The 27,978-nt window shown below is 34.5% G+C and overlaps 1 protein-coding gene and 1 pseudogene across 1 annotated transcript; both read right to left on the reverse strand.

The window, feature by feature from the left end:
* Positions 1-9,434: 9,434 nt before the first annotated feature.
* Positions 9,435-16,674, reverse strand: LOC110608679 (annotated as a pseudogene).
* Positions 16,675-24,147: 7,473 nt separating this feature from the next.
* Positions 24,148-27,561, reverse strand: LOC110609348. The gene is made up of 5 exons (XM_021748865.2): positions 26,708-27,561; positions 26,015-26,476; positions 25,308-25,685; positions 25,165-25,232; positions 24,148-24,560 (listed from the first exon to the last, which is right to left on the reverse strand). The coding sequence occupies exons 1-5, from the start codon at positions 27,353-27,355 to the stop codon at positions 24,350-24,352; spliced, it is 1,767 nt and encodes a 588-aa protein (XP_021604557.1). The 5' UTR covers positions 27,356-27,561; the 3' UTR covers positions 24,148-24,349.
* Between the last annotated feature and the right edge of the window lie 417 nt (positions 27,562-27,978).

The raw sequence follows: 27,978 nt of genomic DNA on the forward strand, positions 1-27,978 counted from the left end.
GTTGATGCCTATACTAAGATATGGATCCTCCACAATGTCTTGATGGGCCAGCGCCTTGCCCACCTGTTTTACTCTTTCTTTTATTTGAAATTTTTTTACATTTGTCTTGATACTCAGCTGCACCCCAAGCAGATTGCAATGCATCCATTACTCATTCTGACAGCGATAGTCTCTTCTCCTTCCCATTTCTTATGCTACACATAAGGCTACGGTAGCGCTCTCCAGCTTTCTTCCTCCAAGCTATATTCATAAGCTTTATTCTGCACTACTCCTTTTTGCATCTCATACTATATTATTGTGCTTTCACCATACACTCTATATTAAAATAAAAATGAGAAATATAATATCCAATTGGCAATGATTAAGAATAGAGATCAACCATTTATCAATGGAAAGAACCCTATCCCAATTAAAATAAGCATCAAAAGATCACAAATGACATGCAATAGAATAATAAAAGTATGCAATATTGTTTTTGGTTTTCAATGACAAATTGGACAAATAATAGGAACATCTGCATAATGTGTCACAAGCTTAGTAGTAACATGTAGCAAATTACAACACATTCTCCACACTACCAACTTAACCTTCCTAGGGACCCTAACTGTTAGGGTTCTAAAATCTTAGAGGGACTAAAATGTAATTTTTCCAACATGGGATTTTTCAGAAATAAGATGGGTAGAAATTAAGTATAAAATAGTAGTATCAAAAGTGTTATGTCAGTTTCTTGTAATTCCTTTTTATGTATTTATTAAGGGGGGTGTCACCTCAGACATATTTATGTCTCCTCCTGCCATAGCTCAACTTGTCCTTAAGGCTCTTTAGGGGGGAGTGACTAGTTGGCCACCAGTGGAGAATGGGTCCAGCTGGCCACCGTAGGCCTATCGAGTCCCTGTGCTGTACCTCCACCCTTGTAGGCATTCCCCCCTGTCTGCAAGTGGTGTGAGAACCTTTGTGTTGAATTGTGTAATGACTGTTTTGCCCCTGGAATGAAATGAGTAGCCTTTTTATCAAAATATATGTGCCTACATGTGATACTTTGGTTGCTTATGCCTTTATGTTTGTTGGATGTGGATATCTGCTCGATATATATTTATCGTGCTCGATTTAATAGCATTCTAGCCTCTTGACTAACCAATATGCTTCGTTGTGCAGATTAATGTGTAGACAGATCGGTTGACTTGTCTTGATAGTGTTCAAGTCAAGTGCCATACGGTCCCAACTGAGTACCAAAGCCTGGGCCCGTGACATTTGGTATCAGAGCTCGAACGATCTACGAGCAGTGTGAAAGTATGACGAAGTCAGCAACCCGTGTTGATGCCCTTGAGAGGAGGGTTGATGATCTTGCTGCGTTGTCGAATACATATGCCACCCAAGAGGGGATGGCACTGGAGTTTGATAATGTTTACCAGCGCATGGCACTACTTGAAGAGAAAAATGAGCAACTATTGGTTGTGATAGCCAAGTTGTCCAGAAGCGAATGGGAGTCCAAGGTGGTGGAGCCAACCTAAAATTCCCTTGTTGGGAATGACACCCGGTGGGGTGATCTTGAAACAAAAGTGAATGAATTTGGGGTGGTGGCCTCTCAAGTTGATGACGTGATGGAAAATCTAAAATCTCTTGCTGATGCTCACACTTTCCTAGTGGGGGTTGTTGATGAGATCAAAGACAATGTCAAAGACACCGTGGATGTTATAAGAGAGGGTGTTGAAAATACCGTGAAACCTATAGAAGATGACATACAGGGGCTTAGGGCACAAGTGAATGTGCTAATGAGAACAGCTGGGAGTTTGAGTGCTGACTTCCATAGTTCAAGAAAGGATAAAATCCCCGAACCCTAGGCCTACACGGGGACTAGGGATGCAAAAGAGGTAGATAACTTCCTCTTCGACATGGAATTGTTTTTCAAGGCCACGCAATGAGATTCTAATGAGGACAAGCTACTAGTTGCCTCGATGTATTTGAAAGGGGACGCTAAGTTATGGTGGCAATCGAAAGTGGAACAGACGATGGCAGGACAAGTTCAAATTGAGTCTTGGGAGACTTTTAAACAAATGTTAAAAGCTCAGTTCTATCCGGAGAATGTGGCGCTTAACGCGCGATGGAAGTTGAAAGAGTTGTAACAAACGGGCTCCATCCGAGATTATGTTAGGGAATTCACAACCCTAATGTTGAATATAAAAGATATGGGCGAACCTGATAGGTTCTTTGCATTCCTGAGTGGTTTGAAACCTTGGGCCCTCAATGAGTTGATGAGACAAAAAGTCAAGAGTGTTGACGTAGCCATTGCAGCAGCTGAAAGTCTAAATGACTATGCCCCTCCATCTTCAAAAAGAAAAACTTGATTCGTCTGTTTCCCAGGATATCTGACCTAACAAGTGGAATAAGTCACAAAGTGGGGGAGCGACTCGGCCTAATTTCTCAACTGGAGGGGTCGAGAGAAAGAATTGGAGTTTCGGGAATAGTTCAAATCGGGTAGGTTTCTTAGGAAGGGACAAGTTCAATATGGAGAGACAAGCTAGTCGGCCCCAAGGATCAAATGTGGTTTCAGTGTCAAAACCAAACTCAATGAAATGTTTCCTTTGTGAAGGGCCACACAGGGTGGCTGATTGTCCACATCGAGGAGCTCTAAATGCCTTGCAGGCCCTCCAAAAGGAAGGAAAAGATCCCCAAGTGGGTGAACATGGCATGGAGGAGGAAGACCCTTCCGTTGTGGGAGCTCTACGCTTCTTAGGAGCTTTGGAGAAGCAAAAGGAAAAACCTACTATGGGAAGGGGGTTGATGTACATGGACTGGTCATCAACGGGAAATCTACAAGAGCATTAGTAGATATCGGTGCCACCGACAACTTTGTAGCAGATTCTTTGGTCACACGACTTAAGCTGTCTGTGCAGGCGTAAAAAGGAAAGATCAAGGCCGTTAATTCCGAGGCGCTGAACACTGTTGGTGTAGCTCATGCAGTACCTTGCGAAATGGGACCCTGGAAAGGGGAGCTAACTTTCACTGTCACACCTTTAGATGATTTGGATGTTGTGATTGGGATGGATTTCCTCAAAAGAGCACGGGCTGTGCCAGTTTCAGCGGCGGACTGCTTTCTCTTAATGGGAGATAAGCCTTGTGTGATACCCACCACCTTCAGCCCTATCAGCGAAAAGAAGATGTTATCGGCTCTACAATTCAAGAAGGGAGTTAAACATAAGGAGTCGACATATGTAGTAGTCCCCATAATGAAGGAGGGTGAAGGGGTGTTGTAATACCCTATAGAGATAAGAGATTTGATGTTGAAATATCAAGATGTGATGCCAGAGAAGCTACCGGCTACACTGCCACCTTGGCAAAGCATTGATCATGAAATTGAGTTGTTATCGGGCACAAAGGCCCCCGTAAAAGCTCCCTACCGAATGGCACCACCAGAATTGGCAGAGTTAAGGAAACAACTGGATGAATTATTGAAAGCCGGATTTATAAGGCCAGCAAAAGCCCCCTTTGGTGCTCCGGTGCTCTTTCAGAAGAAACAAGACAGAAGCTTGAGATTATGTGTAGATTATCGGGCCTTAAACAAAGTGACTGTGCGAAACAAGTACCCTATACCTCTCATTGTGGAGTTGTTTGATCAGCTGGGTCAAGCCAAATTCTTCACTACATTAGATCTCCGGTTAGGGTATCATCAGGTGCGAATTAAGGAAGGAGACGAGCCCAAAACCACATGTGTGACATGGTATGGTGCTTTTGAATTTCTTGTTATGCCTTTTGGACTAACCAATGCTCCTGCCATATTTTGTACTCTAATGAATCAGGCATTTCATGAGTACCTTGATAAGTTTGTAGTGGTCTACCTCGATGACATTATGGTATACAGCTCCTCCATAGAGGAACACAGGGAACATCTTCGTTTAGTTTTCAAAAATCGGAGAGAGAACAGACTCTTCTTAAAGAAAGAAAAATGTGCTTTTGCTCAAACTAAAACCAAGTTCTTGGGCCATGTGATTAAACGAGGGCGCATATGTATGGATCAGGGTAAGATAAGTGCCATTCAAGAATGGGGGGTACCGAAGGGTGTAACGGAGTTGAGATCCTTTTTAGGGTTGGCAAATTATTATAGGCGATTTGTGAGGGGATACTCTCAAAAAGTATGTCCCCTTACAGAATTGCTGAAGAAGGGGAATAAGTGGCTATGGATGAAGGAGTGCCAAGCTGCTTTTGATGATGTGAAAGAAGCTATCACAGCAGAACCAGTATTAGCCCTACCCGACATGAACAAGCCATTCGAAGTACAGACTGATGCATCCAATTTGGCATTGGGGGGAGTATTAATGCAAGACGGTCATCCAATCGCTTTTGAAAACCATAAGCTGAAAGATGCAGAGATTCATTACACTGCCCAAGAAAAGGAGTTATTAGCAGTTGTACATTATTTGCGTACATGGAGGCACTACTTCTTGGGGTCAAAGTTTGTGGTTAAGACAGATAATACAGGGGTCAGCCATTTATTTTCACAACCAAAATTATCACCTAAATAAGCCAGGTGGCAGGAGTGCTTAGCAGAATTTGATTTCCAGTTCGAATACAAACCTGGGATTTCTAATAGAGTTGCAGATGCATTAAGCAGAAAGTCAGAAGTTCTCACTATTAGCCGAATTGCTCAGCTATCTCAAAGCCGAGTGGGAAACTCAGTGGGTGATCAGATTCGAGGAAATTTGAAGAGGGACCCTCAAGCACAAGCCTTATAGAATCTAGCTCAAGAAGGGAAGACTCGCCAATTTTGGATCGATAATGATCTAATTTTGACGAGGGGAAGTCGAGTATATGTCCCAAAGGTAGGGAACATCAGAAGACTATTACTAAAAGAATGCCACGATACGCTATGGGCTGGACATCCTGGTTGGCGGCGCACATTAGCTTTGCTAAAACAGGGCTATTATTGGCCACACATAGAAGATGATGTGAAAGAGTACACAAAGACTTGCTTGGTGTGTCAACAGGACAAAGTAGATAGACAAAAACTGATAGGTCTTTTGCAACCTCTACCAATTCTAAGCAAACCTTGGGAGAGTGTCTCCTTGGATTTCATTGCAGGCTTACCAAAAGTGGGGGAGTATGATCACATCTTAGTGGTTGTTTTCCAAGTATGCCATCTTCATACCTATGTCGAGATATTGTTCAGCTGAAGAAACAGCCAAAGCTTTCTTTAAAAATGTGGTGAAGTATTGGGGTGTTCCTAAAAGCATTATCAGTGATAGAGATGGGCGGTTCACAGGTATATTCTGGTCTGAGTTATTTAACATCTTAGGCACGAAGCTAAATGTGTCGACAAGCTTTCATCCTCAAACTGACGGACAAACAGAGAGATTCAACGGGTTGCTAGAGGAGTACTTATGACACTTTGTCAGCACCAGCCAAAAGAATTAGGCCTCATTACTTGATGTTGCACAATTTTATTTTAATTCCTTAAAGAGCTTGGCCACTAACAAAAGTCCATTTGAGATTGTTACAGGTTAACAACCACTGGCACCTCATACACTCGATGTGCCATATACAGGGAGGAATCCCAAGGCATATCAATTTACGAAGGAGTAGAAGAGAAATGCAGATATTGCACGAGCTCAACTAGAGAAGGCATCCAAGCATATGAAGAAGATGGCTGATGAGCATCGAAGACCTCAAGAGTTTGCAGTGGGAGACTTAGTGATGGTCAAGCTGCTACCAGACCAACTGCGATTCCTCCGCAACCGAGATCGAAGATTGGTGCGCAAATATGAAGGGTCAATTCCAATTATTGCCAGAGTGGGGCCTGTTGCATATAAAGTTGAGCCACTGCAATGGATGAAGATCCACCCAGTACTTCACGTGAGCAGACTCAAGCCATACCATGCAGATGTGATAAACGACACCAGAAACAAACCTTCAAGACCAGCCGTTTCACGAGCAGCACCAGTGCATCAAGGCGTTGAAGAAATTTTAGCTGAACGAGTTGTCAAGACCACCAAAAGCCCTCCTTACAAAGAATACCTTGTCAAATGGAAAGGCCTCAGCATCGAAGAAACCAGTTAGGAGAAAGAGTCAAGCCTCCAACAACATTCCTAGAAGATCGAAGAGTTCCGTCAAACTCAGTCGACGAGGATGTCGACCGTTTAAATGGGGGAGAGTGTTAGGGTTCTAGAATCTTAGGGGGGACTAAAATGTAATTTTTCCAACATGGGATTTTTCATAAACAAAATGGGTAGAAATTAAGTATAAAATAGTAGTATCAAAAGTGTTATGTTAGTTTCTTGTAATTCCTTTTTATGTATTTATTAAGGGGGGTGTCACCTCAGACATATTGATGTCTCCTCCTGCCATAGCTCAACTTGTCCTTAAGGCTCTTTAGGGCGGAGTGACGAGTTGGCTACCAGTGGGGACTGGGCCCAGTTGGCCACCAGTGGGGACTGGGCCCAGCTGGCCACCGTAGGCCTATCAAGTCCCTGTGCTGTACCTCTACCCTTGTAGGCGTTCCCCCCTATCTGCAAGTGGTGTGAGGACCTTTGTGTTGAATTGTGTAATGACTATTTTGCCCCTGGAATGAAATGAGTAGCCCTTTCATCAAAATATCTGTGCCTACATGTGATACTTTGGTTGTTTATGCCTTTATGCTTGTTGGATGTGGATATCTGCTCGATATGTATTTATCTTGCTCGCTTTAATAGCATTCTAGCCTCTTGGCTAACCAACATGCTTCGTTGTGCAGATTGGTAGACAGATCGGCTAACTTGTCTTGATAGTGTTCAAGTCAAGTACCACACGGTCCCAACTGAGTGCCAAAGCTTGGGCCCATGACACTAACTGCCCAAAACTTACGCTATAGACTAGAAGTGAGAGGAGGCACCAAAAATGTCCCACCTTGCTTACCTAGCAAAAGCTAATATCCACTTTTAATGGTATAAGAACCCAAACGTGTGAGGCAAACTAATATCACATATCATATTTCATAGACGATCTTAATGGAATTTATAATATTAGTCGTACATCCTTGTCATCAAACAACTCATGAATAACATCCAACTTTCACTGACACATTCTAGTATCAATAAGAAAATTAGTAGGCACATTAGTAACTCCCAAAATATTTGGTGAATAAATATGCGGGTCTTTATTTGATGGTAACTAGGAATCATGCCACATTAACATTGAACACCCATCTCCAATTCGTCGACGTGAGCCCACTTTCAAAAAGGAACCAACCTGCCACATACTACACCAAGTAAACTTGGATTATTTCCCTATTTGGATTCTAAAAATGAGCAGTGTGGATAATAACAAGTCTTGAGAATTTGAGAAATCAAAGATATAGAATTGTTCATTAATAGCTACCCTTGCTTCGTAAGCATAGCTTCATTGAACTCATGAACCTTCTTGAATTCCAAACCACTAGCATCTTTACGTGTATATAAATCCTGCCAACTCATCTAATAAATACTACCACCACACAATTTTTTACACCACCAAAATCTGTTCAAAAGACGTTCAATTTTGGAACACAAATACTTTGGTAATAAGAAGACATTCATAATATACAATATAATTCTAATATAGGACTGATTAGACTCCGTCAGGAGTAATAACGTTTGGCTAAGACGAAATAATAGAAATGAAATGCTAGAAACCGAAAAGTCTTATTGAAACTCTTAAAAGATTAAAAAATGAGTCTCAAATAGCCAAGAAAATATTATATATAATAGAAAAAACTCTAATATGTAAAATTAAAAAAAATAATTAAAATATAAAACTAATCATCTAAACGGTGGAATTTTTATCTCAAATTTTGTGATTTTAATCATATTTTTGAAAGTTGTGCAACTCGAAATTTCCTTTCCGAAAAGTTATCGTGAGTCTCTATCGGACGTCAGTAGCAAAAATTAGGTTCGATCTAAATTTGCCATAAAATCTAAAACTAATTGCTCCGTATTAGAATCGCTTATGCAATAGATTTAAGTAACACTTTATTGTTTGCGCGAGATGAAAATTGATGGTTCTAACTTTGCACTCTTTTCCATACCTTGTCTAACCCAAATTGAAAAACCTACTGTTTATTACGGCCAACAAAAGAAGAAAAACATAACTAGATGATTGTTATTGAATAGGTATACCAAGTAAAGAAGACAATAACATTTGATTAGCCATAGAAATATTCGGAGGAAAGTATACTGATGACTTATTAAAATGAACCTTTTGCCCAGAAGACATTTCATAAATATTTGAACAATCCTTAATCTCATGCAACTCAACATCAATGGCTTTACAAAAAAAATAACTATCATCTGCAAAAAATAAATGATTTATCATTGAAGTCCCAAGAGCCACTCGAACACTATATAAAAGAACACTATATAAAAGATCTTGACTTATCCTGTTATATAGCAAAGCACTCAAATATTCAGCATTTACGATAAAAAGATACGGGGATAATGGATCACCTTATACAGACTACGAGATGGAACTATATGTCTATAAAAAGAGCTATCATAAAAGACAATAATGAAATGAGGTAATGAAAGACATAATAGATTGCACCCAAGATTCACCCAAACCCAAACGAAGCAGTACTCACTTAATAAAAGTCATTCAACTTTATCATAGACTTTACTCGTGTCTATTTTAATAGCAGCATAACCCACTTTATTCTTCTGGAAGCTTTCCGACTCTTCTAGGCAGTTACTGTACATAGAATTTTCTAGAATTTCTTAGGCCTATAAATAGGATAGTCACCCTCATTTTTCAGCCGCTGAGAAAATTGTAAAATACCTACACTCTTGTAAAGTCTTATTTGAGAGCTACTAAACTTTCTTTACCAAGCTGCTGTCACATTTTTCTCTCGATCTTTCACACCCACATTTTCTTAGCTAATTTTTTACAACTTCAACAAACCAACTAAGGGGATTTAAAGCTAATTAACCTACTCATCGGGAAGTTAGCTAGTGCTATATGAAGAAAAGCACTTGAGGAATAAGTGAGCCCGTAACTAGTGGTATTTTATAGTGCAAATAATGATGCACTTTACAGGATCAAACGAAATAGTACAAATGTACTTTGGATCTCAGAAATCACATCACCCAGAATCAATTTCAAATGATTAGCAATTACTTTTATTACAATTCTGTCAATAATATTACACAAAGAAATTGGTCCGCGAATTAGAAACATATTCAAGCTCTTTCTTTTTTTCAGAATAATAGCAAGTGCAGTCTGATGCTTGTTTTAATAACTTATTTAATGATAATATCATCACGGTGATATTTATTTTGTAAAAGACTAAATTACTATAAAAACTCTTTTCTTAAATGTAAAATTTTATCAGCTATTATTTAAAAAATTATATATTATTTAATCAAATTCAGCACTTACTTCTTTTCTGAATATCAAATAATTTTTGTCTAAACTTGGTTTACTGAACTCAAAACTTGAATATAATATTCTCTTCATATAAAAATTATATGAAATTCATGATAGATCGAATATAAATAAGTTTTTTCCATACTTATTTATTATTTTTAAGTAATAAAACTACTTCTTTGGTGTTGTTGCATTCTTCCCTGATCATAAATAGCCTTGATCTTTTGTAGTTCACTAGTAACTTTTCCCATTTTCAATCTCTCTGCTGGCAGTTCCATTGAGCATCCAACTCCAATTTTCAATACAGAGATCAAGCAGGTCTCCTTGATGCTTCCACTTTCTTCTTCGTATAAAATTCTTGGATCCACAGTTTCCATAACTCTATCAGGTAATAATTTCAGGACACAGGAATGCAAATTTACATCATCTTTAAACGAATTATCAGTAGGTCCCTTTCCTGTAAACATTTCCAATAACAGAATCCCATAACTGTACACATCCCTTTCAATAGAAGCCTTTACACCCATGCCACATTCTGCAAATAGACACAACAGTAAATAGTATCTGAGACTGTATACATGCATACATACATACAAAGAGATCGAGAAGATAATTTATTCAATGTAACAGTTGTACATTAAATTTTCACATTGGTTTGAAATAGGGGTAGCGTACCTTGGTCATCCGATGTTGTGCCCTCTTATAAATGTTTTATACTTCAGGTGTTTGATTCTGGGTCTAAGAGAGTCTTTGGGTATTGAGGATATAGAAAATTGGTTTGAGATAAGAATAATGAGACCGTTATAAAAACTATTGAGAATTAGTTAGACCGTCTTTTTTTTAAGAGTTACACTTTAATAATTGATTATGACCTACCATAATCAAGAGTCAAAAGGACAGACTTTGCATGTACAATGGTTGTATCCTAAAATTTGTCGAGAGAGAAATAGCAGTAAACACAAGTTGAAGGAAATAAATTAATGCCTTACCAGGAGCAACATAGCCAATTGATCCCTTGATTGCAAGAGAGTTGCTTGGATACTGTACAGCCTCACCAGAAATTGTTGAGACAATCTCTGCCAAGCCAAAATCGCCAATGTGTGCAACCATCTCCTTATCCAAAAGAACATTACTTGGCTTTAGATCACCATGGATAATTGCTGATGGGCAACCATAGTGAAGATACTCAATTGCTGAAGCAATATCAATAGCAATATTAAGCCTGTGTATTAGCTTCAAATTTCTTGGTTCCGTTTCTTGTTCATCTTCTCCATGCAACCATTTCTCCAAGCTCCCATTAGGCATGAATTCATATATTAAAGCTTTAAAATCATTACCTTCAAAGTCCATGCTAGAGCAAACACTCAATAGCTTCAGTAGATTTCTGTGCCTAATGCTTCCAAGAGCTAAACATTCTGACAGGAAACTGTTTGAAGCTCCTCTTTGTTGCAGGTTTAGAACTTTCACCGCCACTTCTGTTCCTGATTGCTCAAGGACACCTTTATAGACAATGCCATAACTACCAATACCAATTATGTTGTCCGAAGAGAATCCATTTGTAGCTTTGTGGAGTTCTGCGTAAGATACTCTCAGAAATTGGCTGTCAAATGATGGAATGGAAATATTCTTTCTTCTACCCGTTCTTTTCCTATTCCAGAAAATGAAGAAGCACATCAATAGAGCCAAGAATATTGCAGCTACAGCTACTGGGATTGTTACTTTTAGAGCAAAGGAGAGGTTTCTTTTCTTCTTAGACTTGGGGAAGACACAAGAAGGAAGGTTCAATTCAGTAATGCCTCCACAGAGACCATTGTTTCCCTTCAATGAAACTGCACTTGCATTTAGAAACACCCCATCTTTTGGAACCTCTCCTTGGAGCTGATTAAAAGATAGATTCAAATGCTTCAACCCATCAAGCTTAGCTAAAGTATCTGGGATTCTTCCTGAAAATTTGTTTTTTGAAATATCAAGCCCTTGTAAACCTTGTAAAGCACTTAGAGCCTGAGGTATCTCTCCATGAAATGAGTTTCCCTCTAGGTGAAGCTCCTCCAAACGCAAACAGTTGCCAATAGTGTTTGGAATTGTACCAAATAATCTATTGTCAGATAAATCCAACTTGACTAAATTTTTCAGAAGTCCAACTTCTGATGGAATTGAACCTGTAAGTGCATTACCAGCTAAATTGAGGGAAATTGAAAGGGAGGCAAGGCCAATAACTTGTCTGGGTATAGAACCACTGAGACTGTTATGTGAGAGATCCAACTCAATCAAGTTATTACAAGTGCCTAGACCTGGAGGTATGCTTCCATTGAAATCGTTGAACCCCATGTAGAAATAACTCAGCATAGAGAGATTGCTGATTGACGATGGAATGATTCCAGTGAATTTGTTTCTGCTCAAATCGAACATTTCCAATCTTTTAAGTTTCTGAAAATCAATAAGTACATTACCAGTGAGATAATTGCTGTCAAAGAGGAGGAATCTCAGATTAAGAAGGTTGTCAATACCCAAAGGAATAGCATCATATAATTGATTATTTGACAGAGCTATGTATATCATTCCTCTGGAGAGATTGCCTATGGAATTTGGCAGAGTAGCTTGGAAAAGATTTGAAGCTAAATCCAAGACTGTTAAACTTGAGCAATTAGTTAGAGAATCAATGAAACTCAAGTCATCTTGTATCTGATTATCAGAGAAGTCTATCATTCGAAGGCGCTGCAGCATTCCAAGGTTTCTGGGAAATAACCCAGAAAAACCATTAGAAAATAGAGCTACTTGACCAAGAACAGAAGCATTTGACAATGAATTTGGGACAGGTCCACTAAACCTGTTATCTGCAAGAAGAAGGGAGTTCAGCTTTGGAAGAGTGAGGCCTATATCAGAAGGGACACTGCCTTGAAGTTGGTTAAAATCCACTGCAAGTGTATGCATGCTAGATATGTTGAAGATACCAGAAGGAACCTCTCCGATGAGATTGTTCTCTCCGACCGTTAAAAATCTCAAGTTACGAAGACGAGAGATCTCCTCCGGAATCTTTCCTTGCAACCCAGTTGTTCTCAGAGAGATTTGCATCAGAGAAGACAGATTCCCAATGGAAGCAGGAATTGTACCTGAGAGATTATTTCTGGACAAGCCTAGAGCTTCAAGCTTTGATAAAGAACCAAGCTCCGAAGGTATGTGACCCTGAAGCTTATTGTTGATGAGATTAAGAAGATAAAGATTAGAGCAACGAGACAAGTTGGTAGGTATATTCCCATCAAATGAATTGTTGCTCAGTATGAAGGCTAAAATAATTGTGTGAATTTTTAACTTGTTTATTGCTCTGTATTGTTTACATATTTATAGTGTTTACAATGGTAAGTGATGTATACATAGTAGGACACTTGTAGCTCACGAAATACAGCTGTAGAGATAATATTGTAAACAAACTCAATCTCTTTGACACGTATCCTTATCAGGCCCCCTCAATTCGAGCAGTCGTGGGAGTGATCGAATTGTTAAAGAATGCATGAGCATTTGATGACGAATTCTGGGAAGTGGTTTAGTTAAAATATCCGCTAATTGATCCTTTGAACATATGAACTGGACTTTAACTTCTTTGTTATGAACTTTATCACGAACAAAATGGAAATCCACTTCCAAGTGTTTCGTTCTTGCATGAAACATCGGATTGACCGAAAGATAAGTCGCACCTATATTATCACACCATAAGTTTGGAATGGTTGGTGAGTGATAATTGATGTCTCGTAATAGTGCTTGAATCCAAACCATTTCAGTTATTGCAAGACCAACAGCTCTATATTCCGCTTCAGTGGAGGATCGCGCAACTGTCTGTTGTTTCTTTGAATTCCAAGAAACAAGATTGTTGCCCATGAAAATAGCATATCCAGTGATGGATTTCCTATCTGTAGTGTCAGTAGCCCAATCAGCATCAGAATAAATATTTAGATTTGTGGATTTGGATTTTGTGATCAATAAACCATGAGTAGACGTTTCTTTGAGATACCGCAAAATACGTTTCACAGAACTCCAATTATCTTCGGTTGGGGAATGTAAAAATTGTGAAACCTTATGAACTGAGTAACAAACTTCTGGTCTTGTTAGGCTCAAATATTGGAGTCCCCCAACTATGCTCCGATATAAGGTAGGATCAGAAAATGATTGATTAGCTAAAGAAGTGACAGTTCCTTTTGTTGCAGCAGGTGTAGAAATTCCCCGACACTCAGACATGTTAGCTTTTTGAAGCAAATCTGTAATGTATTTTTGTTGTGTTAACAACAACCCATCTGTGGTCTTGGTAGCCTCCATTCCCAGAAAATACTCTAATGACCCCAAATCCTTTAACATAAACTCAGATTGGAGAGACAAAATGATGTTATTCAAAGTGTGAGAACATGTGCCTGTCAAAATGATGTCATCAACGTAAACTAATGCAAAAAGAGTAACATTATTTTTGACATAATGAAACAGCGAAGAATCGGCAGGGGAAACCCGAAACCCATGATTGATTAAAGCTTGATTCAGCCGTTTGTACCATTGCCGAGGAGCTTGGCGAAGCCCATAAAGTGAACGTCTAAGACGACAAACATAATCTGGTTTATTTTGATCACAAAATCCTGGAGGCTGTTCCATGTAGACTTCACTATCCAAATCGCCATGAAGAAATGCATTCGATACATCCAATTGTTTTATCAACCAATCATTAGAAACAGCTAGAGATAAAACAATCCGAATTGTAGTAGGTTTCACCACAGGAGAGAAAGTTTCAAAATAATCGATTCCGGGCCGTTGATGATATCCCTTGGCTACAAGCCGTGCTTTGTAGCGTTCAATGCTTCCATCTGATCTCTGCTTTATTCTGAAAACCCACTTGCATCCTACAACGTTTTGAGCTTGCTGCCGCGGCACCAATTCCCAAGTACCCGTTTGAATAAGAGCATTAAGTTCTTGAATCATAGCTTCTCTCCACTTTGATTGTTTAATAGCTTGAGTGTAAGATGTAGGAACAAAATCAGGGACACAAGCGTGATGAGATTGTGGAGACCATGGTTGCTGCGGTTTAAGGTTTCCTGTTTGCTTCCGAGTGACCATGGTATGTGTCTTGATTGGTAATGGAGCTGGTTCATGAGACTGTAATTCAAGAACAGAAGCTGGCTGTGATAAAGGATTGGGAGAAGGATTTAATGAAACGGTGCGTGTTGTTGTGGGAGATGGAAGCGAGTCGGTTCGGCGAAAACTAATCAACTCAGCTTGATTTGTGTTTAGAGGAACAACTGGGCTTGAGGCAATTGGAGTGGAGCCAACTTCGGTCTGATCTGCGTTTAATGAAACGCTGCGGATTGGAGTGTGGGGAGCGGAATTGGACAAAAGCTCAAAACCAGTAGCTGTATTACTCCTTTCTTGATCAAAATGCTGCTGTAAAGTGGAATAATTCAGATTAGGACAAAAAACAGTCCCGTCTATTGGAGATTTTCCAAGAATTCCAGCTTGGGAGTGTAACATATTCGGTACTGGAGGCAGAGGAATAGAGGTTGGACTGTCTGCTGCTTTTGTGAGAGACAAATTATCATTTAACGTCTTGAACGGAAACACCTGCTCGAAAAATAAAACATGTCGTGAGATGAATATACGACCAGAAGAAACCTCAAGACAAGTATATCCTTTGTGAAGTTTGCTATACCCCAGGAAAACACAAGAAAATGATTTTGGTGCTAATTTATGAGGAGAGTAAGGTTTTTCGGTGAAGGACACTGCCTAGATACATGACCAGTCCCATTACAGTTGAAACAAGTAAGAGATGCTGAGGAGGAGTGACGACCAGTGGAGGAATTATTGTGCCAGTAGTTGCTTCTTCCACGTCCTCTAGAGTACCTGCCTCTGCCCCTACTACCTCTCCCTGAAGTTGCAAAATGAGCAGTAGGAGGTACAGTTGCAGCAACAGTTGTGATTAAAGAATCAACCTTCAATTGCGTTTCTTCACTCAACAATAACGCATATAATTCGTCAAAACCAATCTTCTGATTGCGAGCTTCAATTGCTCGAGTAAAAGGACGATATTCGGGTCCCAACCCTTGAAGAACATCACAAACTAAATTATCGTCAGTAATGGAACCTTCTTCAACTGCACACAATTGATCAAAGTAAGACTTTGCTTTTCGCATATATTCATCAATAGAATCTGAGCCTCTGGTTAAATATTTCAATTGTTTACGCAACTGTTGGACTTGCGTTTTAGCCCCAGTGGAATAAATGACAGCTAATTTATCCCATGCTTCTCTAGCAGTCTTACATCGAGTTATTTGATGAAGAATAGACTCAGACACAGAGCAATTAATCCAACTACGAACCACTTGATCCTGGCAAAACCAATCTGTAAACGCCGGATTAGGAGATCCATTTTGAAGCAATTCTGGTGGCGCAGCACCAGTACCATCAACATATGAAGCCAATCGATACCCATGCAGTAATGGCATAATCTGAGCATGCCACAAAAGATAGTTATTTGAGGTTAATTTGATGGACAGAAATTGAGTAACATTGGGTGTTTGCATAGTAGAAGAAGATGAGGAAATAATCGCACCAGCAGAGTGAGAAGAAAGATCTCCAGCAGTGTCAGAGCTGCTAGAACTAGAAACAAGAGAACCTTCAGTCGACATGTTTAATTAAAGAAAAAAAAGGAAGAGAAATCAGATTTAGCTTTGGAGCCGAAAGGCTCTGATACCATATGAAGGCTAAAATAATTGTGTGAATTTTTAACTTGTTTATTGCTCTGTATTGTTTACATATTTATAGTGTTTACAATGGTAAGTGATGTATACATAGTAGGACACTTGTAGCTCACGAAATACAGCTGTAGAGATAATATTGTAAACAAACTCAATCTCTTTGACACGTATCCTTATCACTCAGAGTCAAATATTGTAGGCGTCGCAGGCGACCAAGCTCTTGTGGGATTTGGCCATGGAAGCTGTTGTTTTGTAAACTGATGTAACTGAGAAAGGAGAGGTTTCCTATGTAGGGTGACAGTGATCCGACCAAGCCTTGCGAGTTCAGACTCAATGCAGAGAAACGCCATACCAATCGCAGAAGTGCACTGAATCATTCCAAGAACCCAGAACGCCGAAGGGATCTTGAGTGATTGCGTTTTTGAAGGACAACAATGCAAGATGATCAGTCTGGTTTTGCTGACAAGTGGCTATGGTGAAGGAGCACAAGAAAGCAATGTAAAGAGACCAACACTTCATTGTCGGAAATGGACAATTCCTGCACCTCAAAGATCTTCTATTTTCTTTTCTTCCAGGGGAAAGAAATTACTTTTCTTTTTCTTTTCTAAGAAGAAGGTAACAAGTTTTCTTTTAATATATAAGAAAAGCTTCAGAAATATGTAAACTTCTAATACAAGGGACATGCTAGATACAATTCTCTTTTTTTTTTTTTCTTTTTTTTTTTCACTTTCTTTATTAATTAATGTAATTTATATTCTAAATAAACTGAAAACTAGTTTATAAATTAAGTGAAATATTATTTTTATATAAATACTGAATTTATTTATGGTTTTTAATTTATTTGTTATTTACATTTTAAATTCTTTAATAAGTTTAAAATTTTCATTTAAAAATATTTATTTTCATTAGGTATTTTTACTTTTTTAATTTTAACATGGTAATTAAAAAAATAAAACTCTATAAATTATAAGATAAAATTTTAATTGTACAAAACAAAATATAGTTTAATGGAAAAAAATATTAATATATATATCTGTTAGCTGGTCTTTTTCTCATATTATGAAAAGAAAAAATAATTCTTTTTTTTTTTTCAGTAGAAAAGAAAATACTTATTAAACTTCTGAATAATTGAAGTCATATCTTTATCTTATATATGATTGACAAATAAAAAATTAAAATAAGAAAATTCATTATATTTTTATATTGTTTTTATGTTTTATATTACATTATTATTACTTCTATATTTTAAAAATCAAAATAAATAATCTTAAAAATTAGCTATATATATTTACACTTTAGTTCATTTATTCATTAATAATAAAGTTAATAATAACAAATTTATAAAATTATAAATAATGATAAAATTTATGAATAAAATAATAATTTAGTTTATGAAATATTTAGGGATGTACCGAAATAAACTTTAAAAAGATTAAATTTAATTTGTTAAAATTCAAAATTAAGGTCAAACTCAATCTTTATTCATTTCTCATTTATTTCTCATTTGAATTCGATATTAATAAATTCAATTGGGTAAATAAGTTTTGATAAGTCAAACTTTTATCAAAATTAATTTAAAATAGTACATCAACTATTTAATTTATTTATAAATATAATAAATTTTAATTTAAAATTAATAAATTTAAAATTAAATAATTTTAATTTTTTTTTTTGAAATGAAATTTTAATTATATATATATATATAAGTAAGCTCACTGACCTAAAAACAATAGCTATTAAATCTAAACCATCCGAATATATATAAACTCTAAAATTATAATTAAATTATAAAAAATTAAATTTTAAAAAATTTAAATTAAATTTAATTTAATGAGATTATTTACGAATCTATTTATGAGTATTTCATCAACTCAAAACGAGATAAACTCACAAGTTTTTACTCAATAATATTAAAATCTATTTAATTTTATATATTTTAATTAATAATTTATACAACATATTTTTTATTAATAATTTTTATTTAAAAATAATATTTTATAAAATCTATCTAAATCCTAATTTTTAAATGAAAATATATTGAAAGATTTATAAATGTTATTATAAAATATATATCTTATATTAAATTATTTTTTATATAAATAAATTCAAATAATGGGTACTTAAATAAAAATCAAACCTAATTATATATTAATTAAACATATTATAATATGATTCAATCAGGTCAGATACTAAAAAATACCCTATTCATTATCATTTCTTCAAATCATCCAGATGTAAATAAATTAAATTATTCGTGAATTATTTAAAGTTTGATTTCTATAAAAATTTAATTGGATTCGATTAATTTTTAAATAAATTAAATTGAAATTTAATTTTTAAATTTATTTAATAAACGAGTAAAATTTGAGTTTTACAATATTCAGTTCGTTAATACTCATGAATTTAACTCGTTTCTGAATTTATAAATAAGCTCACAAACAAACTTTTAAAAAAATTGAAATTAATACTATAAAAAACATTAAGTTCGTATCTTATATAAACTTTCAAAAATTAAATTTAAATTTTTTAAAATTTAGCTCTTTACACTTTTAAAATTTAAATATATTCAGTTAAGATTTAAAAAATTATTTTTTATACAAATTTACGATTTACCTTGTATATATATTTATTTAATTAAAATTATTTAATTTTAATCTAAAACTAATTAAATTCGTAAATAAATTAAAATGTTTATGAACTATTAAAAGTTAAATTCAATAAACACTTGACTTGTTTAAATTCATTCGATGAACGAGCTAAATTTAAACTTATTAATATTTAGTTCGAGTTCAAATTTAAATGAGTTCAAAATTAAATTCAAATATTTTAAAATTCAGATCAATTCGATTTATTTACACCAATAACTAATTAATACTAAAAATATAGAATAATGTGATTTATTTATATTTCTATTTTTTATGACAATAACAATAGAAAAATTCTTTAATCCATTTTAATGTATATAGATTCCATTAAAAGAGTTAATATGTGCAAACCCTATTACCTTATTGTATACAATACATATATACGAGTGTAATGGTAAGCATTCGGTCGGTTCGGTTCAAAATCAAATCGAACCGAATAAACTGAAAATTAAAATTTTAGTGTTTATGAAAACTGAACCGAACCAATTTTGGTCAGAAATTGAATCGAACCGAATCGGTCTGATTCAATTCGATTCGGTTTGATTTGATCGGTTTCTATTTTTAATAATTTTTTTTATTTTTTACACTTTATTTTTAATATTTTAAAATTTAATTAAAATATTTTAATCTTAATATGATTTAATTTCTCTATATTATTGAAAAAATATATTATTATCACTAATTGGTTCGGTTCGATTTTTTCGGTTTTTTTTTATCAAAACCGAACCGAACCGAAATAATTGAAATTTTTGAAATTAAAAACCAAATTGAATCGAAATATATAAAAAATCGAATCAAATTTTTAAATCAATTCAGTTCGATCAATTTTTTCAGTTTGAACCGAATACTGCTCACCTGTATACGAGTGTAGGGAAGACAATAGTTTTTTTTTGCATATAAATCTTTATTGCCTCTCATCTCTAAGGGGCCGATAGCAAGACGTTTGTAACATCAAATGGACATTGAAAAAGAGTAAATTGCTTTAATTATATAAAAATAAAATAAATTGTCTACCAATCTTGACTAGGGAATTGAGATGGGACTAGACTGGCCAGAAGTCCGCAAAATACAAAAGGCTAGAGTTCAAGGAATTTTCGCCAATTGCCAATTGCCAATTGCCAATTTTCAATGCAAGGGACACACGTTGTTTTATTTATTTATTTTATTATTGCAAAAAATTAATCATCCATTGAATTGTGAGGAATAATACAAGGCTCAGACTAGTACAAGATAAAAGAGAACCCACCAAACTAAAAAAAATAATGGGTGAAGACAGCGACGGATCTGGAGAAGAAAAAAAAAAAGTCACAAAAAAAAAAAGTCAAAAAAAATAATAAGTCAAAAAAAAAATAAGTGAAGACAGCGACGGACGGATTTAGAGATGAACAAGAGGTCATGAATCTTTAAAAATTTTTAAATTTTATAGGAGTATTTAGATAATTTATATATAGTAAAAAAATTATTATTAAATTTCTATATTTAAAATTTTATTAATTAATTTTTATTTTAAAACCATTTAATTAAAATATTTTATATTTTATAAAATTAATTTTTTTAATCTTTTTATCAAATAAATTCTTATTTGCATTTAATATTATTTAATTTATTTAATTTTAATTGTTTATTTTATTTTGTCTATTCCATTTTTTTATTTTTTTCAATTTAAAAAATTTATTTTTGATCTTTAAAATTTCAACTCTAATATATATATATTTTTTAAAATTATTTATTTATTGCATAATTTAATTTTATATGCTATTTTTAATATTAAAAAATAATTATCTCATGTAATTAATTTCTAATTTATTTATATAATTAAAATTATTTGTTAAATTATTTAAATTTTGAGAAATTAATTTTAAATTTTTATAAATAAAATTATTTTATGAATAATATTTTATTAATTAATGAGTTTCATAAACTATTTAAATTTAAAAAATAATTTAATTTTAAAAATATAAATTTAATAGGTAATAGGTTAGATAATTTAAATTTAAAAATATTTAAATATAAACCAAATATTATTTTTATAGATAATAAGTTAGATTATTTAAATTTATAAAAATAAATAAAAATATTGTTTCTATAGCTAATAGGTTAGATAAATTAATAAAAAAATAAATAAATATTATAGTAAATATTATATTAAATAATTATGTTATTTTAATAATATTTTTTCATATGGCAACTATAATAAAAAAAATATTTTTTCTATAATAAATATTATTAAAAATTGATTTTATGATAGAATAAGAGATAAACTATTCGGTCATTAATTTTTTATTTATATTGAAAGATATATTTGTAAATATTAAAAATAAAGATATTATTGATATATTTAATTAATAAAAAATAGATAAATATTAATTTAATTATAATACTTTATTAATTTTTTATAATTTTTAATATATATTTATTTTATATGTTTTATTTTACGTAATTATTCATTATAATCGGAGAAAAAAAAGACTGGACAGATCAAGCCATCAGTAAACATCTATGAGATAACCAATCTCTAATACCTCCCTTAAGTGCTTTTAAAGATTTCTCCACTAAGAATATGCAAGAAATACATAGTTAAAGCAATACATCCTCAAAAATACTGGTGACATAGAGACTCGGAGGATTATAAGATCGTAACACGTGGCTTGGTTGGCTCTATTCGAAGAGTAAATAAATTGGATTTGGCGATACGGGTAGCAAATAAGAGTAACGGAGCTCAGTGAAATTTTTGATGAAGTTAAAATTGCATGTGAATTTAAGGTATTTTTAAGAAGATAAAGAAGATTATCCATGTTTTTGTTCAATTGGGACATATACTTGTGATCATATACCGTATATCTGTCATATATCTTTTTAAAAGGATGATTGCACTTTTAGCAGACTTTTTACTTGACTCATTAATAGCGAGTAATTGACTTATTAATATTTAGCCGATTAAGATCATGTCTCCGTCATAACATATATATTTAAAATCTTGTATTTACATAATAACAAATACACTTTTAATATGCTTTTCAAATAGCTCATTAATGGTGAATAGCTGACTTATTAATATTTAGCTGGCTAAAACCATATTTCCCCTTACATACACTGTATTAGATTGCCATAAAACGTACATTTAAGATCTCATATGGATGCAATAAATTAGAGATCGGACACTTTTTTCATAAAAACTCTAAAGTTCGAGGTGTTGGTGTCAAGTTGGAACCATGAAAAATCGCATATGGATGAAGTTTAATCTAGACAGATTAAACTCTCGATCAATTTTCTGAAATTGTGCTCTAAAAATCTAGTATATATGTCCTAATTTTCGAAGAGATTATATTTTATATGTTATAAACGGCAAAAGAAAACTAACAAATATATCACATATTTCACTAAGACAGAGAGCAGACATCTAAAAATTTAAAAATTAATAATAATAATCCTAAAGAGCAAGAAATAAAAGAGCGAATTTTCTCCCTAAAACTTAAAAAGAGAGACTAGAACTTTTTTATTTGAAAAAAAAAGAATAATGATACAACTTAAGTGATATAAGTTAATTCTTTGACACTCCATTTGATATTCAAAGCTGATAAAATGTCATACGTTTTTAAATAAAAATTCTATCCTTTTATGATTTCTTTTTAATCAATTTTTTTTTTACCAATGCAAATAATTTGTATTTAACATGGCTAAATGGCTAATTACAAAGAGGACTTTAGAAAAATTACAACCCAAAAGACGACTCAATCAAAACAGCACAGCAATAACCACCAAACTAAGACCCAGCCCACCAAGTATTTAGAAGCCCAAAATCCAAACCCATATCTATAATGCAAATGTCAAACCAAACAGAACCTTTCCTGAAAGCCAAAATCGAGCTACTGCCTCCATGTACTTAAGTCCAAAATAGCATCCCTAACAGAAAAATAACAAAGACCTGCAAAAACGAATCAAAGCAAACAAATAAAAACACAATCGCCATTACCGGAGCGAGTACGGATCCAACTCCTATCCGAAAGCAGGCCAAAAAAGCCAAACAGCTAAATAAAACTAAAATAAAAACCAAAATATTGACGAAAATCAAGAGCACCCTCGTCCGGGCGCTTACCTACAATTCTCCTTGAGAACCATTGGACCATTGACATTCAGTCTCAGTCTAGCCTTTACATGAAAGCTTAATCTAAAAAATTCATTAGAGTCCACTGCACAGTCTAGTTCTTTAGCATGCAATCTAATCCATATTGAAACAGGCCGAACTGATCAGAGCTCGAACTCATTCAAGAAGGACTCAGCCCACCTAACGTTATGAGAGAAATAAAGGAACAGGTCCAACCATGTCATGACCCTATCCGTACGAACACAAGCCGCCTAATGATGGTAAAAAAGTATATACATTTATACAGTAACAAAATGGTAATTATGCATTATTAAAAGACAAAAAAAAAAAAAAGGACGTGAACCATTCAAATCAAGCTTACTCACTCGTATTAAAACCTTTCCTTTTTCCCTGTCGCTCGCGTTCTCCCTTCTCTAGTTCTCTTCCTTCTCTCTCAATCTTAATCTTTTAATCTAAGACTAGTTCTCTTCCTTCTCTCTCAATCTTAATCTTTTAATTTAAGATTTTATGATTTGTTTCATATATTACCGTTGAAAGTACTTTTCAAAATATATTAATTTAAAAAATATTTACCAAATAACTTAAATTAAATTAATAAATTTTAAGTATGAATATAAAATTATAAAACAACTTTTTTAAATTATTTTTCAACGGTATTTAAATCTAAAAGCAGTTTGGCTCTGTCGTTTAAGATGTAATTTAAAAAGCTATTTTATTATTTGTTATCCTTATTACTAAAATATATTAAATATAATTCTAAGCAGTAATATCATACACTAATAATAATTATATTTAAAATTACAATCATTAATTAGAATAAAGATATTTAAATTATTTCATAAATTACTAACAATTTAAAGAAACAAAAAGATAAATATTTAATAGTTGAAAAATCATGAAATTAATTTCACTAAATTATAAAGGCTTAATATTGAGGAAGGAATGTTTATATATGCTCTTCGTCTTCGTACAAAGTATATCTATCCCTTCAAAGAAGTCGATTGCATTTTATCGATGAATAATTGACTCATTCAATCTTCAATCGGCTGAAACCAACTTGCAACTACAGAGTCAAGATTTATAGTCGAGTTGAATATGTAATCCTAAACCATAAAGCTAACACACATCACTACGTAGTTTTTTCATTTTTGTTAACAAATTAAACGAATCGAAAGAAAAAAAAAAAAAAATTAACTACTGCCCCTTATTTTAAATGAATTTTTTAGAATTATGCATGATTTTAATTCCCTCCAAAATACTAAAGTTGGCATTCCAAATTCATTACTATACCTTTCCATCAAAAACATTTTCAGCAGAAATAAAGCTTCAACTATCAAACATTAGGTTGCCAAAGCATTCAACGTCTCAACATCTCTACATCTCTAAAGCCTAGGGGTTAACATTTTTACATGCACAGGGTAACTAAACACATCACACCTGCAGATTTATCAGACAAAACATAACACTTTGCAATCGTGCAGTCGGAAAAAAGGCAGCCAGACAAACAATCACTGACCGGACATGAATGACATTGTTCGCCTAAAATCTAAAGATCTGAGAGCAGATTCTGGGAAGTGCTTTTGGCTTGGTAAAAACAATCCGCCTTCATGTGGCAGCAAGACCTGTCGGTTGCTCATTCCACCTTCACCAGGTTTTGAGGGTGAAACTTCTTTCCTGTTTTTCACATATTTAAAGAACTCCGCAACTTGGCGTGCATAGCTTCATGAAAGAGTATTAAACAAATTAGTTCCATGGTAAACAATCTGTCAGAATCATTGAATAAACGCAACTTTTAGCACTAGTTAATAATAGATGATGCACAAAATAAAACCACTACAATCAACCAGCTAGTTCATGCATGCAGACAAAACCAAGTTGGTATGTGCTTGCATTTTCCATAAGCACTAGGCATAGATGCTAGCAAAACATTCGTAAAACAAATTTTCTCATTCATATCACACTGGAGAAATTACTTCCAAGTAAACCTTTTGTGAAAGAATGTTAAGAGAAAGAAACCACTGGACAGCACAACACTGATTACGCAAACTATTAACATCTCATAAAACAGAAACCTGATAATGCCTGGATGAGATGAATAATGCAAATTTATAACCACCATCATTGACATTATTCCAATTTTTAATTGAATTTCACTAATGGTTTGAAGTTCGATAAAGAATGCAGAATAAATCAGCATCAGTTGCATGATGTAATAGCAGGAAACACAACCACAGTGTGCCAAACATAAGTCAAAGCAGTAAGGAATTTTTAATATTTCAATTTCTTCTTATAATAGAAGATGCTAAGAATAGAAGTGTCTTACTGCTCCTTTGCTTCAATGTCTCTGCTAAAATCAATGTTGGCTTCACAGTCAAGAACCAAAGCAGGCACCTGCTCATAAACAAAGAGATTAAGCCAACATCTTTGTACATGTGAATTTTAAAGGAAAAACAAACATACAGATACCTTTTGAATACTTGAATGCATATGGTCACCTTCCAAATAAAACACACGATCTCTTATCTCAGGATGCAAAGCATTATCCAGCTGTAGGGGTGGCTTACTGACAGATAACACTCCATGGTTACCACTTTGGAAAGGGAAAAGCCAGCTCTCATGCTTTTCATGCAAGTCACGGAGATAATCTAGGCTGACACCACCTTCTTCTGCTCTTTTCCGTAGCTTCATTCTCTTGTGGCAAGTATCAGGGCTTGCCCTAAGATAAATAAAACCATCAGGTATAAGCCCAGGCAAAACTGAGACAACGGGATCAAACCATGAGTCATAAATGTTGATCTCCATCTCATTCATCCACTTTGCTTCATGCACAGCTCGTACAAAGACCTTTACAACAAAAAAATGAGATTAGAATGTATGTCTTGAAACTCTTAATCAGGTTTCAGTTCCTCTCGGATGGGACCAACCAAGTGATGAAAAACTGTAAGTTTTTTAATACGCATTTGATTACCATTAAATTTCAAACATATGCAAAAAATCCCAAAATCCTTTCGCCGTACTCATACCAATGATAAAACTCAGGTATACCTTGGCCCTTGAGATTAAAATGAAATGCACAAATATATAATCATTCTGTGAAGAACTGGAAAATGATTATTTGGTTAATTTTGAAACATAAAATTCATAGAGAGAACCACAAAGTAACAGAAACACACCATTCTGTCACTGAAAACACTCCTCTCCATCAACCTGAGTGGTTTCACTCCAGCAGATGACTCTTTCTCTTGCATCACCCGTGTGACAAACACATAGTTCTGAAAGGTATAGGCATACCTTTGTGGTTCAGCATAGAATGCATCAAGTATATTGAAGTGGTCAGGACCAATATTCTGCCACTTATCAATGGGTTCTGGCACCACTTCAACAAGGTCACGAAGCTCAATTGTATCACTAACTATTCTGTGAAGAAATGTTGTCTTCCCAACACTAATATTTCCCTCTACACAAAATGTGATTCGCTTCTTCAATGCAGCTTTCACATCTGTGTTTATATCGTTTAACTCTTCATCCACACTTTCTTTGACGAAAGTTGTTATGCTCTCAGCATGATTTTTATGGATAATTCCTACAGAACTCTGTAAATACTCAACCATTGTCTCATTAGCCTTCCCCAGAAACTGCAAAAAAGTGAAAAAGGATCCTCATAAATATGTACATAATCAAATTAATCAGACATGCTCAGTTATATTATGAAACTTCCACTGCTGACATCAAACGCTGGACTTTTCAATATGTCGAGGACTAATTGCAACTAGACTAACAGAGCTAGATTCTCTGAAAATGCCAAACACCATTTTCATTCATAACATGTGTTGACTTATATATATATACATAAAGAGTAAAAATACCTTATCCTTGTACAGTTGCTTGAGCTCTGCCACTCCCCGTAACCCTTTCTCCACCAGCTTCCTCAAATTCTTCGGCCCCACACCTGGAATTGTCAACAAATCAGCGTTACCCACCACCTCACTCGACCCCCTCTGCCGCCTATTCATCCTTCCCGTCTTTTCCTCAGAAGTCTTTTCATTTTTTCCTCTTTTCTCACTGTTTCCTCCATCACAACCCTTACCTCCTTCAACTGCCGCCGCTGCAGCAGTAGTCACATTTCCCTCTGGCCCTGCCCCAGCCGCTGTGTGGTTCCATGCGGGCCGGGCCACAACCCAAGCCCGCAAAGGAGTTTTTATTGTTCTATTGTCACTTGCACAGCGGCAGCCACTGTAACTATTTGAAGAAAATCGAGAAGGGAGAGTGGGTCTGACAATGGCCTTTCTGGCCACACAAGCGGCAAGAGAAGAGCCGCCGCCTCCACCAACTGTGGCAATTGGCATTGAGAGAGAAGTATACGGCTTCAAAGTCAGAAAAAGAGAAGGGATTCTATTGCTATTAAAGTATAAACAGTTTCTGGGTTTCTCTTTACAAGACAAAGAGAGAAAACTAGTAGTAGCAGAAGTACAAAGGAGGGAGCTTGAAGGGTTCTTCTGCAGCAGCTTCTGCATCCCTAAAAAGCATTTCACAGCAGCTCCTTTGCCCTTTCTCCTTACATAGAGGGTCTGAATATTTGAGGGAGAGGATTAGGAGGCGGGAAGATGAAGGAGAAGGCTGAGTGGCTAAAAGGGTATAATAGAAGAGATGGATAGACACAGGATTTTGAAAATTAGGGTTTAGAGAAAGCAATTAATGGTAGGGTTTTGTCTGGTTTGGAGGGTGTCACGGATTTTAGTGGCAGACTGATAATCAGGCATTTTCTCGGAATACTGACTGTGATAAAGATTTTTCAACAGCCCTGTCAAAACGTGTGCTTTTTTTTTTTGTTTTTTTTAATTTCTAAAGTGGCTTTACTAATGTGTATAGTGTATATAAATGTAGGAAGGTGGAAAATAGAGTAAATGTGGGCAGTATTTAATTTGAATTAAAATAATTAATTTAATTTAATTTAAACTTTGATTTAATTTTATGTTTTATTTATTTTATTTTAATTTTTAAATTTTTTTATTAATTTTATTCGACTTAATTTAATTAGAAAAAATTTTAAAACATCGAATTCAACTTATTAATTATTAATATTTTATCATTTTAATAATATAAATTGATAAAATTCTAACTAAAATTAAAAATTTTG

This window comes from Manihot esculenta, chromosome 2 (genome assembly GCF_001659605.2).
Source record: "Manihot esculenta cultivar AM560-2 chromosome 2, M.esculenta_v8, whole genome shotgun sequence".
Classification (NCBI taxonomy): domain Eukaryota; kingdom Viridiplantae; phylum Streptophyta; class Magnoliopsida; order Malpighiales; family Euphorbiaceae; genus Manihot; species Manihot esculenta.

Bases quoted from the DNA above. Each gene is read 5' to 3' on its own strand.
- LOC110609348 (XM_021748865.2), bottom strand. From the start codon at position 27,355: ATGCAGAAGCTGCTGCAGAAGAACCCTTCAAGCTCCCTCCTTTGTACT. The intron at 26,477-26,707 runs GTATTTTTACTC...ACTTTTTTGCAG, and splicing joins AGCAACTGTACAAGGATAAG to TTTCTGGGGAAGGCTAATGA. The intron at 25,686-26,014 runs GTGTGTTTCTGT...TTTGTTGTAAAG, and splicing joins GTGTTTTCAGTGACAGAATG to GTCTTTGTACGAGCTGTGCA.